This window comes from Eschrichtius robustus, chromosome 18 (genome assembly GCF_028021215.1).
Source record: "Eschrichtius robustus isolate mEscRob2 chromosome 18, mEscRob2.pri, whole genome shotgun sequence".
NCBI lineage: Eukaryota > Metazoa > Chordata > Mammalia > Artiodactyla > Eschrichtiidae > Eschrichtius > Eschrichtius robustus.
This window is the reverse complement of record NC_090841.1, coordinates 15204802-15230875: the sequence shown is the minus strand read 5'-3', so window position 1 is coordinate 15230875 and position 26074 is coordinate 15204802. Positions and strand designations below refer to the sequence as shown.

At 35.3% G+C, this 26074-nt stretch overlaps 1 protein-coding gene across 2 annotated transcripts in view; it reads right to left on the bottom strand.

Annotated features, from left to right (window-relative positions):
* COG6 (component of oligomeric golgi complex 6) overlaps positions 1-26074 on the bottom strand; it is a 61096-nt gene that overhangs the window by 2306 nt on the left and 32716 nt on the right. For both annotated transcript variants that reach the window (XM_068526834.1, XM_068526833.1), the window contains 5 exons: positions 18493-18624; positions 17987-18154; positions 15136-15243; positions 14021-14074; positions 11082-11161 (listed from right to left, as the gene is read on the bottom strand). In XM_068526834.1, coding sequence (XP_068382935.1) covers positions 11082-11161; positions 14021-14074; positions 15136-15243; positions 17987-18154; positions 18493-18624 — 542 coding nt within the window. The remainder of the gene's footprint in view (positions 1-11081; positions 11162-14020; positions 14075-15135; positions 15244-17986; positions 18155-18492; positions 18625-26074) is intronic.

Genomic DNA, 26074 nt, shown 5'->3' with positions numbered 1-26074 from the left:
TATCTAAGAAAAACGCCTACCTGGTCTTTCCCCATCCAGTCTCTTCCCCACTTAAAGTATCATGAGCACTGCTCTTAGATTAATCTTTCTAAAGCAAACCTTTTATCATGTCTCTCCCCTACCCAAGGCCTTTCTTCAAGGAGGTTCCATGGCTTCTTCTGGTTTCAGAGATGCTGCTCAACATCACTAATTATTAGAGAAATGCAAATCAAAAGTACAATGAGGTATCACCTCACACCAGTTAGAATGGGCATCATCAGAAAATCTACAAACAGCAAATGCTGGAGAGGGTGTGGAGAAAAGGGAACCCTCTTGCACTGTTGGTGGGAATGTAAATTGATACAGCCACTATGGAGAACAGTATGGAGGTTCCTTAAAGAACTAAAAATAGAATTACCATATCATCCAGCAATCCCACTACTGGGCATATACCCAGAGAAAACCATAATTCAAAAAGACACGTGCACCCCAATGTTCATTGCAGCCCTATTTACAATAGCCAGGTCATGGAAGCAATCTAAATGCCCGTCGACAGAGGAATGGATAAAGAAGATGTGGTACATATATACAATGGAATATTACTCAGCCATAAAAAGGAAGGAAATTGGGTCATCTGTTGAGACGTGGATGGATCTAGAGACTGTCAGAGTGAAGTAAGTCAGAAAGAGAAAAACAAATATCGTATATTAACGCATATATGTGGAACCTAGAAAAATGGTATAGATGAACCAGTTTGCAGGGCAGAAATTGAGACACAGATGTAGAGAACAAACGTATGGACACAAAGGGGGGAAAGCAGCGGGGGGTGTGGTGGTGGTGTGCTGAATTGGGCGATTGGGATTGACGTATTCAATGATGTGTATTAAATTGATGACTAATAAGAAAAAAAAAAAAAAGAAGTGCTCATAACTTAATAAGAAAAAAAAAGAAAAAGTCCAGAGGATAGAAATGCAATGGAAATAGATTCTCCAAGTGAATCTCAGTCAAATCCAAACTGTAAAGAGCAAGAACTGTGCCTGACAGTGATTCCGTATATTTCTGGACAAATGTTAAGAGTTCATTTATCACTACCAAAGCCAGGTACATGTCCATACACTCATGTTCATTAATGTTTTTCTAATGAATTATATATGGTAGAGATAAAATGGTATAGTGAACGACATTACTGTCAGAGGATCTTGACTCTCGTTGAAGTTCTGCTACTTACTGCTGCCTTGAACAAGTAATTTAACCGTTCCAGGACTGAATTTCACTATTGTAAAAGAAAATACTGACCTCGATAATCTTTACAAGACACTTCCAGCTTTAAAATTATATCATTTCATTGAGAGTTAAGAGCATTTTAATGAACTGTGGTTAAAAAAATCTCTGCGTGTTTATTTACACCCATACATAAACATATACATACAGACACACACATTACTTTGGAGAATTGGGTTCCCTAAATAATGAAGTGTAGTAAACATATCAGTTACTTGTATAAAAATGGGTGGTGTTTCTAAAGTGCTAAAGCAATTTTCTTGCCATTTTACTATCTCCTCCTTCTTATTTATAATGCTAATTACTATGTAAGTACACCCTTTATGTCAAAAAGTATACGCATGTATCTGTGTATCTGCCTGCCTGCCTGCCTGCCTGGTGTCGTGGCCCAAATTATTCACTAATATCATGTATGAAATACAGAGTTCAAATAATGATAAATCATTATAGTGACAAATAAAATCAATATTCAAAATAGAAAAATTCAGGAATTCCATACATACAAAATGACCAGCAAATCATCTCAGTCTAGTTATGTGCTTCTGAAAACGTAGAATGTCCTTATCTACTGATCACTTCATCTACAGGTAAAGAAAAGCAGTACCTTTTTTCTTTATTTCAGTCATGTATGCTATTTTCCAGCATGGGCACCCACCTCAGATTTTTTTTTTTTTAAATAGTTTTTTGTTTGTTTGTTTTTTTTAATTTTATTTATTTATTTATGGCTATGTTGGGTCTTCGTTTCTGTGCGAGGGCCTTCTCTAGCTGCGGCAAGTGGGGGCCACTCCTCATCACGGTGCGCGGGCCTCTCACTGTCGTGGCCTCTCTTGTTGCAGAGCACAGGCTCCAGACGCGCAGGCTCAGTAAACTGTGGCTCACGGGCCCAGTTGCTCCGTGGCATGTGGGATCCTCCCAGACCAGGGCTCGAACCCGTGTCCCCTGCACTGGCAGGCAGACTCTCAACCATTGCGCCACCAGGGAAGCCCACCCACCTCAGATTTTACTTTCTGTATTTTGATCAATCACAGCCAATCACATAGCTGATGGACGGAGTACATTTAGAACTGTTTCTCTATGCCAAAATTCTAAAGGTAAGTTCTGCTTTTCACATGACCAACAGATATGCAAAAGGTCAGTTAAAACAGAAAAGCAAAATCTGAATGTAACCCAAGATTCATCTATAAAGTTAGACCATTAACTTTCTTGGTCTCTTTACTACCATAAAATTCTCATAGTAATTTCAAAAAATTTAAAAACATGACTCATACAAACAAAGAATGTCAAAAATTTAATAACTCAATGAGGAAATTACTAAGATGGTAAAGCTGGTTAAAACATTTTGAGGAACTGGTCATTTACAGGCATTTGAAAAGGAAGGTTAGAATAAATTAAGTTACATATAAAATGAGTTAACGTCCCATGGAGCAAGAAAAAACACAGGATTTGAAAAACATGGAACCTTTAATCAATAGTAAACAGAAAAGCAAACAAGGGTGCATTCCCCTGAATAATTAAGTAATTTCTGATGGGCCTGTTAACAATGTTTCAGTATGACACTGAAAAGACATGCTGGGGCTTCCCTGGTGGCGCAGTGGTTAAGAATCCGCCTGCCAATGCAGGGGACACGGGTTCGAGCCCTGGCCCAGGAAGATCCCACATGCCGCAGAGCAACTAACCCCGTGCGCCACAACTACTGAGCCTGCGCTCTAGAGCCCGCGAGCCACAACTACTGAGCCCACATGCCACAACCAGTGAAGCCCATGCACCTAGAGCCCGTGCTCCGCAACAAGAGAAGCCACCGCAATGAGAAGCCCGCACACAGCAACAAAGAACAGCCCCCTCTCGCCGCAACTAGAGAAAGCCCATGCGCAGCAACGAAGACCCAACAAAGCCATAAATAAATAAATAAATTAAAAAAAAAAAAAAAAAAAGACGTGCTGTTCTCCCAGACCCTATATGCTTTATTTTCATGTTTTGGAAAGTCTTTCTTACTTTTGCAAAGTACAGTTTTTTTTTTCCCATATAGTTTGCTATACCAGTATATATCAAAGATATAGCTATTGTGCTATGAGAAAAAAGAAGAAGAAATAAATGAGGAGAAGATGAGTTTGTTACATAATTTCACATAAAGGCAACATATTTTAGTTACTTATGCATGGGTATTCCATACCTTAAGAAATTTAACTTGTCCAGTTATAAATGTCATAATGCCATAAAAATATGGTATTATAAATTTCAAAAACACTAACAAAGATAATTGTATAACTAAATGGACATACCATTCACATTTTAAAATATGTTCATTGAAATTATGTATATTTTAAATAATTATTTAAAGTACTGAGCCGTGATAAGAAATGAACTGCTTACTTCCAGAATCAGTGAGCTTGTCATTAATCAGTACTTTAGGATTTTGGTTGCCATAACAACGTAATACAACTTTCATCATTACCATAAACCCAGCACTTCTAAAAATAACTTATTTCAACATTCAGGTTCTGTGATCACTAAAATTGAGCTTTATTACAGCGCCACAGTTAAGAGTGCAATCAAACAAGCCATAGGAGAAAAGAAGGTGTTAACAGTTTAAACCTGAAAAACTAAGAAAAAAATATAATAGACTGGTTTAAAAATGCATATTTTTGATTTCTCTTTATCACAATATAAACACCAAAGATGCCATAGTGGGTCAGCTTTCTGTCATTCACAGTAAAATTAAAGCATATTTTAGATGAGACCAAGGCACATATCTCACATAAGCCTTATCTATCACACATGCCTAACATTTCTGAGCTTCCTCTAAAAATAATAAAACAATGTAATCTCAACATAGAAGGAGTTAATAAAAATACTGTACAAGCTAGTGTTAAAGAGAATAGGCTCTGGAATACTGGATTTGAATCTTGGCTCTGCTTCTTGCTAATTGTTTCACCTTGTTTCAATTATTTAACCTTTCTAAAAATGTCCTCTTCTGTAAAATGGAGGGTTAAGTGAAGGCGACCCTTTCAAGGATCACTCTAGTTGAGATGCTAAGATTAGACTGTAGAGGTTGGTGTGGCAATGATAGAGAGAGCAAGGGCGAAAACAGAATAGATCCAAGGCTAACATGATAATCCAGGCACAGATGATACTACCTTTGACCAGAGTGGCAACTGTGGAGATGGGCAAAAGTGACCAGAGTCTCCTCTCATATATTTCTTTCTAGATAAATGTTTAATAAAATGGTTCCACGGCAATTTTGACTGGAGTTATGCTGAATTTACAGATTACTACACTACATACCCAGTTAGAGATGAATACCATGTGTCCATGTTGGAACACTGGAAATCTACAGCAAACATCACACTTGATGATGAAACATCAGAAACATTAAAGTTCAAAATAAAATACGCACACTCACCATTACATCTACTGTTTACTTTGGAGCACCTAGCCAATATAATGAGTTTAGTCATAAAACTGAAAAACATTAATGAAACTCATTAACTTAAGATGTCTGTACCAAAAACAAAAAATCAAGGCAAACAACTGATAAACTAATAGAACTAAGAGTTTAGTTAACTGGCCAGATTCAAAATTAACATAAAATTTAGTACTTTCCCTGTACATCAGCAATATCTAATCAGAACATGTAATGGAAAATAAAAGATCTTATAAAAGCCACAGAATTGTTTCCTAAGAATAAACCCAATAACATACATGGAAAATTATATGAAGAAACTGTAAATCTTTATTGAAAATTCTGAAAGAAGATCTGGATAAACAGGCATACCATGTTCATAGATGGGAATACTCACTAGGGGCTTTCTTATTTTCTTTTTGTTCATTTTTACATTAGCTTGGTGAATGTTCTACATGCACTTTAAAAGAATGTTATTTTCCATAGTTGTGTGTGGTATTCTCTTTCTATTGGGTTGAGCTGATTAGTGACATTGTTCAGTTCTTTTACACTGAGCTAGTTTTCTAATTTTCCTATCAATTATTGAGAAAGGAGGGTTGAAATATCAAAATAAATGTCAATTTATCTATTCTTCCTCAATTCTATAAACTTATACTTCATGTTTTATGAAGCTCTGCTACGAGTTGCCCATATTTACTATTATATCTTCTTCATGAATTGATCCTATTATTGTGAAATATCCCTCTTTGGTATTATCTGTCCATCAGTCTAATTTTTCTGATATTAATATCAGAATATAGCTACTTCAACTTTATGATAATTTTTATTTGCATGGTATATCTTATACCATATTTTTAAACTGTGTCCTTATATTTAAAGTGGACTTCTTATAGACAGCAGACAGTTGGGCCATGCTTTTTCACCCAATCTAATACCTCTGCTTTTTAACTGGAGTGTGTAGTTCTTTTACATTTAATATAGTTACTTATAAGGATGAATTTAAGTCTATCACCATGTTACTTGTTTTATATTTGTCCCATCTGTTCTTTTTTTCTCCTTTTCAGCCTTCTTTTGATATAACAGTTTTTTTTAACATTCTATCTTATCTGTTGGCATGTTAGATTAATATTTACTTCAGTGCTTGCTGTAAGGTTTACGATCTACCTTCAAACAATATTATACACTTCATGAGTAAACTTACATCACAACAGTATACTACTACTTCCCTCCCACTCCATCTTTTGTGCTTTTGTAGTCATAAACTTTCTCTGTGTTAAGAACTCCAAAATTCAGTTATTATTTTTATTTCAAACGGTCTACTATCTTTTATATTTAGCATTTCCTGCACTTGTCATTCCTCTGTGTAAATAGGAGTTTTCTTCTGGTAACATTTTCCTTCAGCCTGAAGAACTTCCTTTATCATTTCTTGCAGTATACTGATGATAAATCCTCTCTACTTTTGTTTATCTTATCTCAAAATGTGTTTATTTCACTTTCAGTTTGAAAAATACTTCTGATGAATACACAAAGTTGAAAGTGTTTTATCATCCACCTTTTTAAAGATGCTATTCTATTGTTTTCTGGTTTGAACTGTTTCTAACAAGAAGTCAGTAGTATACTTATCATTGTTCCCCACATATAATACATCTTTTTTTCCTCTGGCTGCTTTTTAAGTTTTTTTCTCTTTATCACTGGTTTTCAGTAATTTAATTATGGTGTACCTTGGTACAGCTTTCCTTGTTGTGATTTATTTAGCTTCTTCAGTCTGTGGGTTCATGTTTTCTATCACATTTGAAAAAAATTATTTTATGCCTTCAAATTTTTTATGCCTCAATCTCACTATGACACTTCACTTACACCTGTATTAGAATGCTTATTATTATCTCACAGTTCACCTAGACTCTCTTCATCTTTTTTCCAGCTTTTAATTTTTTCCTATCTGTGCTTCCGTTTGGACAATTTCTATTGTCCTTTTTTCAAGCTGACTTATCTTTCCCTCTAGAATGTCCAACTGGCAGTTAAGCCTATCCAGTGAGTTTTTCATTTTAGATACTTCACTTTTCAGGCCTAGAATTCCGATTTTGTAAAATTCCTAACTTTTCCTCTCAATATAATTTTCCTTGAAGTCCTTGAACACACTTAAATGGCTGTCTTAAAGACGTTATCTGCTAATTCTGTAAACTCTGTCAGTAAGTCTCTTTCTATTGACAGATTTTGCTTCTAGTTTTGGTTCATATTTTCCTACTGCTTAAAACCTAAGTGTTTCTTTTATTGCATGCTCAGCATTATAAATGCTACACTGTTGATTGTCTGTATTCTGTCATACTTACGAGTGCTAAGTTTTGTTCTGGAAGGCAGTTAATTTAGTAAAGATCCACGTGATCTTCTAGAGGTTTGTTTTTAAGCTTTATTAGTGTGAGTCAAAAGTAGCCTTTACTGTAGAACAGACTAGCCTGACTTTTAAGGCTTAGACTTTCCAAGGTCTCTAAAGCCTGTTTCCATTAGTCGTTATTCCTCTGGTAGGCTCACCCCACCCCCACTCCCAAACCTGCGTTATTTTTGTTTACACAGGTATTCCTGATAGTTAAAGACAGGTGGCTTAAAAGGAGGCAGTTAAAGAGAAGAAAATTATTTCATTTACCTCTTTTAAAAAACCAAAGTAATTCTTTTTAAAGATACCTGCTTTGTTTCTAGCATATATAATAGAGGAAGATTCCTGAATAAAAGAATCCTCAAATCATACCCACTTTTCTACATGCTCACTTTAGGAAGTATCTATACTCTCTTTATTTCTTAAATTACTCATATAAACAATTCTGACTCAGTAAGAAAAGACACTGAGAATATTTTATAAATATGCATAATTGCATATTTCTGTAGTTTTCTGTAGTCCAACCTCTATTTTTATACCATTAAAAGGTAAATGTTGGAGTCTGGAGTTGAAAAAAGAAAAACGCCCTTCTAATTCATCACAAGGAAGGAAGAATTCTTTAAGGATATTTTAATTTTCTATTCTTTTCTCCATTATCTATACAACCTCACTTTCTGGCTACCTAAATGTATTCAATAGTTTATTCCAAGGATGAAGTGCTTAGTCAAAATCTCCTTTGAAAGGCAGTCAAACTACAAGACAAGAAAAAGGGAGACAAGAATGACAGGTGTCCCAAAGGTACTGCAACCACAGAGACAAGCAAAGTTCAGGAGAATAGAATATTAACAAAACAAAATGAGACAGGAATAAAAAAAAGAAAGTTGTACATTTCAAAGGAACAACTGACATTTTAAATACAATATGAATAGAAAGAAATTGAGAACATAAAGACATGAAAATATTTTTGCTTAAAAATGAATTACCATTTTGAAAAGGTTCAAAATTTAACTAAATGAAAGTTATCTCCTATTATTTCAAATGCTTTATAAATAAGATCAAATATAATACCATGCCTATACAGTAGGAGAAATACGAACAGAAAGTATTTTTGAGTAGGACCTGCCATCAATCAAAAAAAGGGGAAAAAGCAGTTAGAAAATCTGCTTTAATGTTGAATCTTAAATGTGTTAAATGACTTACATTTTCATAGCAACCTGATTTTTAAAATAAGTAGCCAAACTGATACCATAATTTTTCTTCTTAAAAAAATCTGAAAATACACTCATACGTTACATTTAATTTTAGAATACTTTGCAAACAACACTTTAGAAATTTTCTGAATGAAAAAAGGGGTAAATTGGTACTGACCAATTCTTAGTTGCACTATTATTTACATAAATCATATGTATATCTCAATTTTTTAATGTCATTATAATTAGTATGAATTTATAACAGGATGTTAGGTCCATACTATACAATCAAAATACTAATTTAAAAGTTTAGATTTTTAAGTAATGTACCAAAAACGATGTTCATTTGACTCTGCTAATAAAACAGAGTTGGCTACATAACAGTATGAAGTTTTTACAGAAAAAGACAATATAAACTAAATTAAAATATAAACAATAATGTGAAAAAATATTTGCAAATTATGTAACAGACCAATTATCCTTAATTATATTATCCTTAATATAGAATGAGATCGCACAGAAATTATTACCACATTAAATTATTACTGTTAAACAATGGGACAATAAAAGTGGAAAGCTAAAATATTTCTTCAGTGACAGAACACAAACATTTGATTTGAAATATCATTTAAGCTTTAGAAAATCTGAGAAGTCCTCAGAGATAAAGAATTCAGATAGATCCATATAAAGTGCTTAATTTAATCCCACTGCTAATTCAGTAACTTTATTTTAAACTCTTACTAAGAAAAGAAAAAAGATCTATTAAGAGGTATCCTTGAGTATAAGGACAAATACTTTTAAATTTTGATAAATGTTGCCAAATTGACCTCTAAAAGGATTATACTAATTTATACTATCGCCAACAGTGTAAACATGCCTATTTTCCCAGACCATTTCAATTGCCATATAACAACAAACTTTTTATTTTCAGTAATTTAATAGGCAGAAATTCTCACTGCTGTTTTAATTTGCACGTTTTGATAATTATCTTCTCATATATTTGTTTGCCATTTGCATTTCTTCTATGAACTGTCCAAATATATGGTGCATTATTTTGTAGTGATTTGTGGGATCTATTCTATATTAAGGATAATACAGTTAAGCATAATAGGTCTGTTATATAATTTGCAATTTTTTCCACATTATTGTTTATATTTTAGTTTATATAGTCTTTTTCTGTAAAAACTTCAAAGTGTTATGGAGCCAAATCTGTCTTTTTCCTTATGGCATCTGGATTACATGCCACCCTTTGAAACACATTAAAACTTCCCCTCAATCATTATAGAGTCAGACCCCAGTATCCGAGGGGGACTGGTTCCAGGACCCCCTCAGATATGAAAATCCAGGATGCTCAAATCCCTTATATAAAATGGTACAGTATTTGCATCTAATCTCCACATACCCTCCCATAAACTTTAAATCATCTCTAGGTTACTTCTAATACCTGATACAATGTAAATGCTATGTAAAGAGCTGCCAGTGTGCAGCAAATTCAAGCTCTGCTTTTTGGAACTTTCCAGAATTGTTTTTCTTTTCTGGGGGGGGCCAACTATTTTCAATCTGCAGTTGGTGGAATATGCGGATGTGGAACCTGCAGATATGGAGAGCTGACTATTAGGAAAAGAATAATGGTATGTTTTATACTTAGTGATGCGCCAAAGAATTCAACATTCAAATACTAAGTACTGAAACGTGTGGTTAAATATAAAAGAACTGCAGGTATTTGGTTAAAAAAAGTAACTAAGAAACACATGCAATTTGAATTACGGCATAATGGAATTCGTCTTATAATCTCTCAGGTCTTTAGAATTCTGGTTATGTGTACAGTATGAGACCTTCTAGGATAATAAAATATAAAAGTCAAAAAAGATTAAAACCATTTACTCTGACCACACCTAATATGGAAATTCCCTAGCTCTATGTCTGAGAGAACCCGTTTCCAGCCAATTCTAATTGACACCAAATTCTTCCTCATGTTGAGCCAAAAGCTGCCTCCTTGCTCTATGTATTGCTCCCCAGAACAACAGAAAATAAGTGGACCACCCCTGTACCACTGCCTCCTTTCAGATATTTGAAGCACTTTCTTCAAGTTCGACAGTTCTTTCTTTACCATACTTTTTAATGTAAGTATTTGTTCATGTGTGTAACTGACGTGTCAGACTATAATCTCCATTAAGATAGTGAAAATGCCTTTTAAATCTTACTCTGTAGTGCCTGGTACACAGAGAGCACTTAATACACTAGTTGAATGGAAAGAAAAAAATGTATAGATGTCTAATTTCCTACTTGTAGGCAATTTTAGTTTGTCAATATTTTTCTTAAAATCAGAAAAGTTAACTCAGTATAATCTCTCACTTTCTTCTAATTGTAATATTCTAATATTTTAATGTATAGTTTTTTGTCCCAAACACATTCCTGATAAATATGTGATACTGAACAATTTCATAATATATCTACAGAAACTGCTTGGGTCCAAAATAGTCTAAACAGTAGGTCATCTATGTTGCACAATGAATATATTACTGATTCTTTCATGACACATTCAGTGCCATTTTGACATGTGTGTTAATACAAGGGAATTTGGTATTATCACTGTGTGGCTTCAATTATATAATTCATATTATTTTTAAAAATCATTCACTACATGGAGATTTTGAAGCTATAAACATGTAAGGAAAATGTATGAACAGGGTAAGGTCAGATCTCTTAGGGGTGCTAAGGCAGAAAAAAAAGGTTGAGAACTATAAATCTTTAATGACAAATCTCTTATTCTTGAAAATAATTTTTTTTCTTAGAAATGTGCTTGGCATTTAAAAATACGTGACTCTTTACCAGCTAATTGGGACCAAAAAATACTTACTTCACTGTGGCACTTAGAAGAAAGTTCAGCTGTGGCATTAACAGGTTGTCTGGGGCTGACAGATAGCGATCAAACTGAACCTAAACAAAACAGAGAAATCCAAAACACAAAGTGCATATATCTGCTAACAGACATCCCAAATAAGCATCTCTTTTAAGGATTAAATCTTAGTAAAAATCCCATATTCCAAATAACGAGTTCTTCGTGATCAAAATGAGTTATTCCTCACACATTTTAACTAAAAACTCACTGAAAGTGTCAACTCTTTAATGCAGTCAGTATCAGCAATACCTACTTTCAAAATTCTGATCCAAGCCATTTATCCTGATCTCCCTCACCAAACTTCTTGGGTAATAATATTAGCAAGAAGTAAAGTATTCAGATTTCAAGTCTACCTTACTTTCTTAAATCCAATGTATCTCTTAATTATTCACTCCTCTATTCATTCAATTAATATTTATGGAGTACCTGTTATTGGTAAGGTGCCATATAACATAATGTAAATATAACGGTGAGCAAAAGAGGGCAGTCCCTAGCTTCACAGAGCTTATGGTCCAGTGAGAGAGGTAGTAAACAAATAATAATGTAAATAAAGGAAAAACCAAGGTACTATAAAAGCATCAATCAGGAGGACACAGACCTAATCTGTATGTTTGGCAAAAGCATTTCTGAGGAAAGGTCGTTTTAGGTGAAATCTTAATGATGAATAGACGTTAGGTTAAGTGTGTAGTGGGGATAGTGTGGATGAAAGCTTAGGTGAGAAAGAGGATGGCTACCAGAGGTCAGTTCATGCAGGACTTGAATGGTTTCTAGAAGATTTTAATTCTTACTGTAAAAGCATTAGGAAACCATCGAAGAAGGGAAATAATCTGATTTAAATTTTAAGAAGCTAAATCTGGCTACAGCAAGAAGAACGGAAGGGGAGGTTGTAACAGCAGATGCAAGGACACCACATAGGTAGCTCTTGCGGCATCTTAAACGCCAAGGGCAATAGGGGTGAAGAGAAGATACTTGAGAGAATTAGAGAGCAAAATCATCAAGATTTGGTTAGTGACAGACAGGATGAAGGGGTCGACTCCCAGGTTTTGGATCTGTATAATTCACAGCATTATCACGATTCACAACTGTACTCTTTATACATTTATTTAGTTGTGTGATAACCGCATCTCTTACTAGACCATGCCTATTTTCATCCCAGTTCTCAGCATTATGCCTAAATAATAGCAGATACTTGGTTAATAATTGCTGAAATAATTTAGTGGACAGATGCTCTTATACTTTCTGAGTTAAGAACACTTGGAAAAGGACCTGGGGTTGGGGCTGGTGGGGAAGAGTTAGAAGAGCTCAGTTTGGGATATGGTGAACTGAGGCACCTTTGAAGCATCCAAGTTGGGGCACCAGAAGGTTATAGATAAAACAATGGATCACACATAAAACTCAATCAAGAGTTTGTTTCTTTAGAGAGACCTAAGATATTCAACTCAATTGTTTTTAAAGTTAAGATCAGGCATATACGAACCTGTAATAGGGCTTAAATATATTTTGTGAGTTTATATTATGAACTGGATATGAGTCTTTGGAGGAGGAGAAATAGGCGAGACACACATTTACTGAGTACTAAGGTTACTGATCTCTGCGTAGACCTATATTGTCATTTTGCTGGGGCAGGGGAGGGCAGTAAATACCTTAAAGTGGAATTACTGGGCGGTATGGTGAGTGTACACTTAACTTTCAAAGAAACTTATCTTTTTTAATGAATGTAAAATTTATTCATTTTCATTTATTTTTGAACTTTTCAGAATCAAATCTTCTTTGCATTTCTACAGTTTTTACTCTTATGTTGGATATACACAAGTTATGACTTACTTTTTATATACTGTCTTTTATCATGACATAATGTTCTTTATTTATGATATTTAGTGTTTTTAAAATCTACCTTGTCTAATATTAACTCTGTCAGCTCCGTATTCTTTGCATTTGTTGGGTATCTTGTGGGTCTACCTCTTTATTTTCAGTTAAATTTAGCTCTGTCAGACGATAGATAGGAAAGCCCTGGCATCAAAAAAGTCACCCAAGAGAACTATTTATCAAAGCCAAACCACTGTGGTAGTGAGTATTGAAACACACAGGATAGGCAGTACATATAGTAGGTAAGAGCATAAGTACTGGGTTGAATGGGGTTGTTAGGAGGATTAAAGAGTTAGTACATTAAAAATGTGTGTCATGCTCAATATATGTTAATGGTCATTGTCATTACTTACTGTTTATTATTACTACCACTAGAATTAGTATCATGAAAAGCTTCCAAAGGAGATCATTCCTATGAGGGCTAAATGAGTGTCATCCAACTGATGGCTGTGTGTGTGTGTGTGTGTGTGTGTGTACACACACATATATATGCAAAGTATGTACTTAAGATGTGGAAACATGCTACAGAAAGTGGTGCTCATGCAGAAAGGGATGTGAAAGCAAGCTCATCACTTGAAAAGAAGGTAATAAAGTGGAGGTTCAGTGAGCGTCACACTCAAGAGTAATATTTTAAGACTGGAATCCAATTTCAGTTATCAACTCAGGAAGAAGTCAAGAACTATAAGCCCAGGATCACTGACAGATGGAAGTCTATAATGATACACAGCTAACTTCTTCATGTCTCTCATTCCTTTCTCCATTAGGTTAGGAGTAAAACTCCGAAACTGAAGAAAATCTAAACAGGAATAATGACACTATTAGGGTATGGTGCAATATTACTACAAATGTATGTCTTGATCAGATCTCCTTAGTTAAAGGAATACATGCGCAATCATTATGACTGGACCCAACGTGAATACAGCATATGAAGAGATAAAATTATCACCCAAGACAAAAATTATCACACGGGAAAAAATAAGAATAATATTCCATAAGGAAACTTATGTTGAAATGCTTTATTATGTACTTACCATTGCAGCCTTCAGTGCCACTGAATCTAGGTTGGGAAAATTAGCTAAAGGGCCCTTAAAAAAAAAAAGGGGCAAAACCAAGATGAAAACAGGTGCTATATGTTACAATTCACTTGTCAAATACAGTCCATTAGTAGATTGCCTAAATTTGAAAATTTAGCTTATTTCCAAAGAACTCAAGTGCCCTATCTCCAACCGCTATTAAAAGCGGGACTATGATTCGTTCATTTTTGTGTAACTAGCGTGAAGGCACGCGATAATATCTGTTGGAGTGAGAAGCACATAAGTTTATTAACAATGGAAATAAAAGGATACTTCAGATTTAATCGTAAGCAAGAAAAAAAGGGCAATAAAGCGCTGAGGAATGGCAGTAAGACATGGGGCCTTTAAGAGTTTCCTTGATAATTTTAGATAATATAAAAAGGCAGCAGAATTTGCTCCTACCGGTGGAAATTTGCTTATTACCTTATCAAAAGAAAAAATTCAAACCTTGTGATTTTTTGAGAGCTTCACTTAAGAGTCCCTGGGCTATAAAATATTCTTCATGTTAATATTATTTAAAAGTTTTTTGCTTTTTAAAGAAAGAGGCTTACATGGTTTTCCAGGGTTCCCACCACTCCATTTTCTAATTCTACTGGAGTTCTATAACTTAACAAGATCAGATGTTAGCCCCAGAAGTATTTACCTTTCCAATGTAATAGACCATGATTTGCTAAATTAAAAGGGGGAATGACTGCTATTTATATAGTAATCTATGCATTTAATAGATCAATGGTGATAAAGGACTGAAAAATTTACCAATATGAATATTCTTTATATATTTTTCAATACTAATTTTGTATATTTTCATTACTTGTAACCCAAACTATCTATAGTAAAAAAGATAGTATTTTGGGACACCCTACTATATCTCAGACAGTCCTCCGAGAACTACACAGGTATTATCTCAATCTTAGAACAATCCTATGTTACAGATATTATTACCCTCAATCTACAGATGAGGAACCAGAGAGAGAAGTCACTTTCTCAGTGAAAAATTGCTACTAAGTGTCTAGCTCTAGAAGCTGTACTCTAAATTGGTGTATCTCTCTAGTTAGGAAAATCCATGTGCTTACCTGTTCGGGTTTATGTTGCTGTATGGTGTTATAGATATAACTCACGCCTGCTCTAGTTAAAACATAAGAAGCTTGCTCATTTATAAGTGTGTCCAAATGTGCTTCAATCTAAAATAAAACACAATTAAAAGAAAATATTTTAAAAGAAGAATAAGACTGACTGAGAGTAGAAGTAGACCAGCCTGGAGTCTTAGCTCTTCATCATGGACGTGTTCCTTGCAGCGGCTATGAGGCCAGAATATGAGGGATAGGGGCTGCTCCTATACAAAGACTTTTCCTTCCCCAAAGAGGAAGTCCTCTTACAAAAGGGAGGGAAAGTCTTACTTGAGGATTCCAGGACTAGCCACTAGTCGAAAAATTTGGGTTGCTTCTTAGCTCTTTTAAAAGCTGGTATTAAGCAAAACACAAACAAAAACTACTCATAAACAACAATGTAAAATAAAATACTTAGAAAGAATTCTGGGAAGATGAGGACCTGATGTCCCTCACATCCACACTGCCTCATGCTCCCAACTTGCTGGACTAACTCAACCAATCAAATACATCATCTGGAGAAGTCTGAAGGAAATCCCATGGGGGCTGAGGCAGTAAGTTCTCCGGAGGAAAGCAGATTTGCGACAACTAGGGGATTGTTGAGGAACCAGCAGAAGGCTGGTCAAAGATGTCAAGTACAGGAGCTGCCTAAAAAGACCCAGCTAGCAGGTGTGAGTTGTACGTGGTCACCTGTTTTGTGCTATTCTTGGGGAAACTACCTAATGCTAATGGGGGCAGAAGCCACAGAAGGAGACTACCTGATGGGATGAAGTGTTCCCAGGTGGGAAGAAGTCGGCTGCTCCTTCCTTTAACCAGTACAGGCCTGTAAGTCTAGAGATCTTCCTCTTATCCCTCACCGGAGAGTCCCCTCAGTTTTACCAGCTTGTTTACCAGTGGCATAGTATGCTATTAAGAGATGCTATCTGTTACCATCTGAATGTTTGCCATTGTCAAAGTCACTCCAGCAGCTGAGTCCCTCCCCGTAAAAAACTTACAACTGATTTAAAAGAGGTGAGTAGGTTCTATGAGAAAACCCACCTGAATAATGAGAACAAGTATCTTTTCCTGAGGCAACACTATTGAAAGACGCAGGGTACCTGAGTTTTTTTTTTTTAGGTGAATGCCCAAGAAAGTACAATTAGAACCTTAGAACCCTTACTTACTAGTCTTACTGGAAATCCAAGAAAAACAAGATTGCAAATGTAAATATTTAATGAAAGAGTTATTGCTAAGAACCAAATTAGTATCTGAAAGAAAAGTGGAAGAATAGTAACACAGAGTAAATATCAAAGAAATATATTAAAGGGAAGAGATTTAAACATAAATTAGAAGACAAATTTAGGAGATAAAGCCAACTAAGGACAGGAGCTTCAGAATATAAAAAAAAAAAAAAATTAGAGAAGTGATAATTAATTACAGATAACAGAAAACTTTACTGAGCAAAAAAAAAAAGGGTGGAATCTTCAGACTGAAAAGCCTTTGCAAAATCCAAGATGGAAATAATAGAAAAAGAGACATACCAAAAAATATCCTGAGGAAATATCTGAACTCAAAGGAAAATCCTTGTAAGCTTCCACATGAATAAAATAGGTTATCACAAACAAAAGAGAATCAGACTAGCCTAGATTTCTTACTTGAAACACTGGAAGAAGAAAGAATGGAAGAAAATTAATAGACTAGTGATAGAAAAGATCTGAAAATCAAGACTCTTTTACTCGACAAGGAAAACTATCACTGTGGGGCCCGTGCCCTCCAGCATCCACACCCTTGCCCAGTCCTCTCCACACTGACTCTGGCTGGTCCACGTGACCAGCGCCGGCCACCAGCCCATCAGCAAGAATGATGCAGGCTTAGTAAGCACTTACATGGTGAGGATTGTCCTCTTGGAATGCAAAAAACGATTTTGGATTATTTGAGAAACAAAGATAATTGGTGATAAAACAGATTGCTGGACAACAGATATATGTGCACATCTTGAGTAGAGATTTAGACAAATGGCAGAGTTTCCGGTTGAATCAGTGATAAATACATTAAAAACCAATGAATATTTTTAGAAAAGATTTTACTAATTATACTTAAACAATTATGCAAAAAAGAAAAATTAATCATACTTCATTATATTTCTTTTAAAAGAATCAGAAAGTAGAAAATATCACAAATTTAGAGGTCTCAAACTCATTCCTTAGAAAAACCCAAAACGACAAATTTTTACTGTAGCCACTGCCAAATTGTTTATATACTTGTGATGACAAAGAAGACTCAGAGTTGTTGGTTTTTTTTAAACATTTTATATACCAAAAATCACTATTTCAAAATCAAAAGCCAAGTATCTGGTAAATTTTATAAATGGCCTTGTTGTGACTCTTGAGTGATACCACTTGGCTTATAGGACCAGAGTGACTGCTATAACAAACTGTAATGTTGTGCCTAACACTGATTTACACATAGATAAAAATATATCTGTCCTCTGCAACACCTTCTGCACTAGCTACACAGCTTGAAAAATATAGCACGTTATTCACAGTATAGAAACTGAAATCTGCATACAGAATAACAGCTCAAATTAGTCAGAAAAGCTCCATTCTACCACCACATACTATGGCTTGAATAAAATATCTTACCTGTTACATATTCTGGCTTCTCCAAAACGAAACTAAAATACTGAATATGCATGGGGGCGGGGGGGGGGGTTCCATCAGACTATAACAAGGGATTCATATAAATCAGGTCACTGAAATTATCTTAAAGCCGGTAACTGAGATCATGTACAGAAAAAAGATTTCATCACAGTGAGCAGTCATTTTATGGCAAAATTAACCTGGAACTGTAGCATTTCCAGACGTCTGTCAGTGAATTCAAACAGAGCTAATGTTGTCTTCATCATATATAGTGAATTGACCATGAAGGTAGCCATGTCAGCCGTGCCTAAATTGCTGGCTGATACAGTACACATCTGGAGAAGAGGATCCAAGACACATGATAAAACCTATAAATGAAAAATAAAATCAAATGTATTCTTTATTTCCCAACCAGTGATACAGGTCTGTGTTAACGGCGCTTCAGAATGAATGTCAAACTAATGGGGAGCGGGCCAACTTACAAAAGTGCGTAAGAAAAAGATTAAATGGTACCATAACTGTAATAGTTTTTAAAACAAGCATCACTGAATATTTACTTTTTAAATTAGAGGGAACTGGTTTAATATTTGAAGGAAAAAGCAATGGGAAGGATTGTCAAGATACATGGGTTATAAAGTGCCAGAATTTCAAAAGAATGTACAATAGAGGAGCAATAAGAATCATTAAAAGTGAATTTACAACACACCTGCACAAAATCGGCTTGACGGGCATCTAATGGTACAACTGAAGAATCATGAGATGCCAAAACTTCACGCAACAACATGAGTGTCTGATTTAATGCAGAACTTGGTCCAAGATCAGGCGGTGGGAGTTCAACCTAAAATGAAGGATGACTTATCCACTGCTTATATTTTTCTACTAAATTTTAGTGTCTAAATAAATGCCAGTTCACAGTAAAATAATTCATATGAAAGATGTAAAGCTTTGCTGACACATTACAAAATCTATTATCTATCAATAGCTTATTTTTTATCACACTAATCAAAATCAGCACAGAAAGTGATGCAAAAGTTTTTTGTTAGATTATCTCAGAATATATCACAATTAAAAGTACAGAATTTGTACTTTAATTCAAAAAATTACGAGGAAACTTAGCAGTCTTTGAATTGTAGAATTATATTTTCATATGGATTTGAAATGGCCTGCTGTTTTGTTTTTTAGCTCGTCTTAAGAAAGAAGTAATCCAGAGACCAGCACTTCACCTACTACAATATTATTGAGAATCATCACTCACCTGCATGCCCCAATCTCAGATACTGTGGCTCAATATGTATAGGTTCAGGGTCTAGAAATCTATCTTTCAACAAGCACCCCAGGTGGTTTTCAGGACCCTGGTCCATGAGCCACACACTTCACAGAAACAGTACAACACTGCCACTAAAATCTTGAATTCTGGAGTTAAAGAGATTAATTTTACATTTTGTAACTAGCACTTACTAGTTGTGTGACCTTGGAAAAGTTATTTAAATTCTCAGAGGCTCAGAGGGATTCTGTAAAGATTAAATGGGATTGCTGCATCTCAACTACTGAGTAGAGCATCTCATACTTATTTTTTTTTTTAAAGATTTTTTTTTAATTGATTGATTGATTGCTATGTTGGGTCTTCGTTTCTGTGCTAGGGCTTTCTCTAGTTGCGGCAAGCGGGGGCCACTCTTCATCACGGTGCGTGGGCCTCTCACTATCGTGGCCTCTCTTGTTGCGGACGGAGCACAGGCTCCAGACGCGCAGGCTCAGTAGTTGTGGCTCATGGGTCTAGTTGCTCCGCGGCATGTGGGATCCTCCCAGACCAGGGCTCGAACCCGTGTCCCCTGCATTAGCAGGCAGACTCTCAACCACTGCGCCACCAGGGAAGCCCCTCTCATACTTATTAACTGGCTACGTTCATCATCTCTACTTGACACCATCATGATATCCAAGAAGAGGTGCCTGTGAATTTTTTCAAAACATTTTTTGAAGTACTTATAATACGAATATAGTCAGATTTTGTAAATGAAACAAAATCTGGTACTCAGAAATCCATGTAACACCACACTCTCATGTCAGGTAGATAGAAAGGCATAAGAATTTTATAATATCAGTATTTATATTAAGAATGTTTCATGTATAAAAGTTAATACATAAGTGACATCAGCAGGAATGGCAAAGTATGGACCTCTGAAAATCCTCCCTCCTTCATAAAAGCAACAAAAACACAAATTATGAGACATGCCAACAAACAAAAAAGTATGATCATTTACAGAAAAAACAATCAATAGCAACTCCCTGAGGAAGCCCAGATGTTGGAAATACTAGCCAAAGACTTTAAATCAGCTCTTTTAAATATGTTCACAAACTAAAGGAAACTGTTAATGAATTAAAGGAAAGTATGAGAAAAAAATCTTACAAAATAGAGAATATCAATAGAGAGATAGAAACGGTTAAAAAAAATAACCAAATAAAAATGTTGGAGTTGAAAAAGCACAATAACTGAAATGAAAAATTCACTACAGGGAATCAACAGGAGATCTGGACAGAATAAATAATCAGTGAACTTGAAGATAGGTCAATTAAGATTAACTGCTGTGAGGAACAGAAGGAAAAAAGAATGAAAGAAAATTAACAGAGCCTCAGACACCTATGCAACACCATCATCATCATCAGTACAATGGGGATCTCAGAGGGAGGAAAAAAGGGGGCATGCAAGAAGAATATTTAAAGAAATAGTGGGAGAAGACTTAGCAAATTTGATTTAAAAAATTAATCTAAACATTCAAGAAGTTCATGAACTCCAAGCAGAATAAACTTAAATAGATCCACACTGGGACACATAATCAAACTGTCAAAAGACAAAGAGCGAATCCTGAAATCAACAAGAGAGAAGTAACTCATTCTGAACAAAGGATTCTCAATAAGCCTAACAGTTGATTCCTCATCAGAAGACATGGAGATCAGAAGACACTGGATGATATATTCAAGGGCTGAAAGAAATATACTGTCAACCAAGAATTCTATATTCAACAAAACTACTCTGTAAGGTTGAAGAAGAAATTAAGACATTCCCAAAACTACTCTGCAAGAATGAAGAAGAAATTAAGACATTCCCAATAAACAAAACCAAAAATTCTTTACCGGCAAAACTGCGCTACAAGAAATATTAAAAGGGGGCTTCCCTGGTGGCACAGTGGTTAAGAACCCACCTGCCAATGCAGGGGACAAGGGTTCGAGCCCTGGTCCGGGAAGATCCCACATGCCACAGAGCAACTAAGCCCGTGCACCACAACTACTGAGCCTGCGCTCTGGAGCCCGCGAGCCACAATTGCTGAGCCCGTGTGCCACAACTACTGAAGCCCACACACCTAGAGCCTATGCTCCACAACAAGAGAAGCCACCGCAATGAGAAGCCTGCGCACCACAAGAGTAGCCCCCGCTCGCCACAACTAGAGAAAGCCCGCACACAGCAATGAAGACCCAACGCAGCCAAAAATAAAAAAATTAAAAAAAAAAAAAGAAATATTAAAGGGAATCCTTCAAGCTAAAATGAAGGGACACTAGACAGTAACTCAAATTTGTAAGAATAAAGAACAGCAGTCAAGTTTCTGACATCAGTAAATATAAAAGGCAGTTTAATGTACTTTCTGCTTGTAACCCCTTTTTCCTGGATTTAAAAGACAACTGAATGAAGCAATCATTTTAAATCTACGTTGATAAGCACACAATGCAGAAAGATGTAATTTGTAACAACAGTATCATAAAGGAAGGGGAAAATGGGGCTATACAGGAGCAAAGCTTTAGTACACTATTGAAAATAAGCTGGTATTGATCCAAACCAGCTAGATTATTAAAAAATTAAGATGGTAATTATTATTCCCAGGGCACCACTAAAAAAATAACTAACTACACACATACACATACATATTTATGTAAACAGTAAGGGAATTAAAGCAGTGTACTAGAAAATATTTACTTAACACAAAAGAAGGCAGTAATGGAGGGACAGAGAAATAAAAACACTTAGAACATACAAAAACATGGTGCAAAATGGCAGACATAAATGCTACTTTATCAGCAATTAAATTAAATGTAAACATGCTAACCAAAAAAGCAGAGGCTGGCAGATGGATAAAAGAAAAAAGAAATACATGACCCAACTATATGCTGTATTCAAGAAACACACTTTAAAGACAAAAACAGACTGAAAGTAAAAGGACAGAAAAAGATGTATCTTGCAAACAATAACCAAAAGAGTGCTAGAGTAGCTATACTAATTTCAGACAAAAAAGACTTTAAGACAAACACTGCTGCTAGAAAGGAGGGCATTTTATAATGCTTATTATAAAGAAAATATAACAACTATAAACATACATGCATCTAACAACAGAGCCAAAAAATACATGAAGCCAAAACTGACAAAACAGAAGGGAAAAGTATCTCTTGTGGTGAAGAAATAGTTATGTCAAGTTTGATACCTCCTTCAGTTTTGGTTCCTTTTTTCTATTACATTCAAATAAATCTGAACTCAGAAAAAGTCCAAAATATGAAGTCATCTTTATAAAACTATTTTCTACCCATTCATCCAATTTAAAAAAGATTCTAGAACGTTGTTAAACTGATGATGATTAACACAAGAATGTATTCCGAAGTCAATAAACACACAAAAACTGTTCAACATCATTAGCCTTCAGAAAAGTACAAATCACAAATGAAATACCACCACACAACTTCCACAATGGCTAAAATTAAAGACCAACAATATCAAGTACTGGAGAGGATGTGGAGCAACTCAAATTCCCACACATTTCTGGTGGAGTAAACTGGTACAACCACTTTGCAAAAATGCTTGGCAGAAGCTATGAAAGCTATCAACCCAGATATTCCATTACTGTGTATACACACAAGAGAAATGAAAACTTATGTCCACCAAAAGACATGTAAAAGAATATTCATAGGCGCTTTATTTACAATATCTAAGAAATAGAAACAATACAAACATCTATCAATAAACTGTAGTAAATTTATATACTAGAATTATTACACCATGGTTAAAAAAAAATGAACTACTGCTAAACACAACATGGATGAATCTTACAGATATAATACTAAATGCAAGAAGTCAGACCCAAAAGAGTTCACCTGTATGAATTTACTTATGTGAATTTCAATAGCACACAAAAACAGGAAACAGAAGTCAGATGGTGATTGACTTTGGGGGGTTTTGACTGGGAAGGAGCATGAAGAAGCTTTCTGAGGTGCTGGAAATGTTTTATATGTCAATCTGGGTGATGATTAATGAACACATATACAAATACAAAAATTCAATGAACTTAAGATATTATACTGTAAGTTTAAGATTGTATACTGTAAGTTTTATCTCCATTTACCCTGAAAGTTCATTTAATCTTTTTCTGTTTATATTATGTAAATATTGATGATCAACAAGGTTTTATAAAAATATCCAAAATTCAAGTGATTAATAATATTAATAATTATAAGGCACAAAAGAACTTTATGCAAGATACATTCATAACTTTTATGTACATTTCCCAACTATTAAAGTTGAAGTATAAAGAAAAATTTCACACTTAAAAGCATTTGGTCTACTGAAAACTTCACATTCTATATATTAGAACCTCTTTTTTTTTTAATGCATAGAGCTATAACACTGAACAAAGTTCTCATTCTTCTTGTGACTGTTTACTACGACGTTTTTCATCCCTTTGTAGGTACGTGCTCTATTAGAGGAAAATGAAAAGGTTGCACCATAAAAGTTCCGAAAGCTGTTTTTACAGCCTCATTCCACTGCCAACTTTAGTTTTATTCTTTGAAATATCTTCCATTTAAGGTCCTCCAATTTTCTGTACTGTAGCTTCTTAGAAGACCACTTGCCCATGCGCTTTCAAAAAACAAAATCAACACCAAACACCCTCGTATTTTTTTAATACATACTTTAATTTTTTTAATTAATTAATTAATTTATTTTTTATTTTTGGCTGCGCTGAGTCTTCGCTGCTGCACCCTGGCTTTCTCTAGCTGCGGCGAGCGGGGGCTACTCTTCGTTGCGGTACGCAGGCTTCTCATTGTAGTGGCTTCTCTTGTTGCAGAGCATGCGCTCTAGGCATGCGGGCTTCAGTAGTTGTGGCACACGGGCTTAGTTGCTCCACGGCACGTGGGATCTTCCCAGACCAGGGCTCGAACCCATGTCCCTTGCACTGGCAGGTGGATTCCCAACCACTGCGCCACCAGGGAATCCCAAAAACCCTCATATTTTTAAATTAACTGCTTCATTTTATATGTAGACTCCTTTCACTCTAAATACATATATGTTCCAGTAATTAACAGTAAATGGAACTAAAGTGTTTTTTTTCAAAACCACTTTATTGAGATATGATTGACATACAAAAAGCTGTAAATATTTAATGTATACAACTTGATGAATTTAGAGATAAGTATATACCTGAAACCAAGTTCCCCTAAAACCAAGTTCCCTTACAGAGTTTATGAACAACCTCTTTATCCAAAGTTTTACTCTCTTTCTTGTCCCACCCCTGTTCCCCTCAGGACTGAGAAGTATCAAAGAAAAGGGGAGACTGAAACCAAGCAGGACCTTGTGAGGCCTTCCCAGGTACAAAAGCCCTTCTGTGTCCCCCATTTCTTGTCTGTAGAACAAAAGGCTTTAGCCTCCTAGGCCTTCTGTGAGTTCCAAAGAGCCGACCCAAGCAGTTAATGATCAGGACAACAGAGTCACAAGACTTCTAGTTCCTCCTGAAGGGATATAAATAACAATCTGATGCATACTTTGAGTTGTCCTGGAGAAACTAAGACCCCCCATCCAGGTGGAGGATGGTGACTACCTGCTGACCACAAGCACTAGACCCCAGACTGGTTGAAACCAGAAGGTTAAGATTCCCAAAACATCACCCTGTTACCTTACCACCAACCAACCAGAAGGTCTACAAACTGATCACGCATCCTAGGACCCTCTCCCCTAACACTGTCTTTAAAAACCCTTGCCTGAAAGCCATCAAGGAATTCCAATCTTTTGAGCATAAGCTGCCCATTCTCCTTGCTTGGTACCCTGCAAATAAACCCTTACTTTGCTGCAAACACCCACTGTCAGAGTTTGGCTTTCTAGAACTGCGGGCACATGAGCCCCTACTTGGTAACATAACAATGAAACCATCACCACATTCCATAAACCATATCCATTACCTCCAAAAGTTTCCCCTTACCTTACTTATGGAATTAAATTTTTTAAGTCAATAATATTATTCAAGATAAATTTAAGAGTGCAAACTAACATTTGTTTGATATAACTTCAAATAACTACAACTTTTTATTTCACATAACTTAAAATTTAAAAAGCATTTTAGCTGAAAACACTGTTCTTGTTTGTTTTTCCTAGCAGAATAATCTGCAAGGAATAATGTAAAACTCAAAATACTCATCTAAAAAAAGCACTTTTCAAACTTTAACATGCATATGAATGACCAGGGAATCTGGTTAAAATGCACATTCTGACTCAGTAGGTCTGGGGTGGGGCCTGAGATTTTTTAATCTCCGATAAACTAATAAACTCCTAGGTGATATCCAAGCTGCTGGTCCAAGTACTATAATTTGAACAGTAAAAAGAGATTCTAAACAGTAATGATATCCTAGAATTTAAATCAAAATTTAAAGGACCACTTAGGGTTTTTTTCCACCGAGCTGGTCAAATCAATCCTGCCTACTATTAATTTGATATGGGTTTCTTTTATGACATACCATACCTTTTAAATTAGAATTGTACTATTACTATAGTGAAAAGAATTTTAGAAAATGTCTCTCTAGCTAAAAGGGATACGACACTGTATCTTTTGTAGTACAGAGACATATTCCCTTTAGACTTTGCTAGATTCACAGTTATGAATGTTTCAGGAGAGCCTGATAAGGAAGGGAGTACACACACTTGAATACTCAAGTGCTTCAAATGCTTTGTTAGGGAAAAGGTACATCTTTCAATAAAATAATGTCCTTGCATTTTCTTTTTTCATACTAAAGAATTAGTTCCCAAATATGTCTTTTTAAAAGCAGAGAAGGAATCATGAAAAGAGTTCATCTCTGGCTATATTTATTTTAAAAGCTGTTCGTAACAATTTTACTATCCACTTAAAATTCTATTAACAAAAATTTCCACTTGGGTGCTTTGCTAATGAAGACCATTCTGCAGTAAGTGTTGTTTTCCTCATAAGCCTAGACTCTTCTTAGAAGAGATGAATGGTTTACAAGAGGCAGAATAAGATGAAGATTAATTA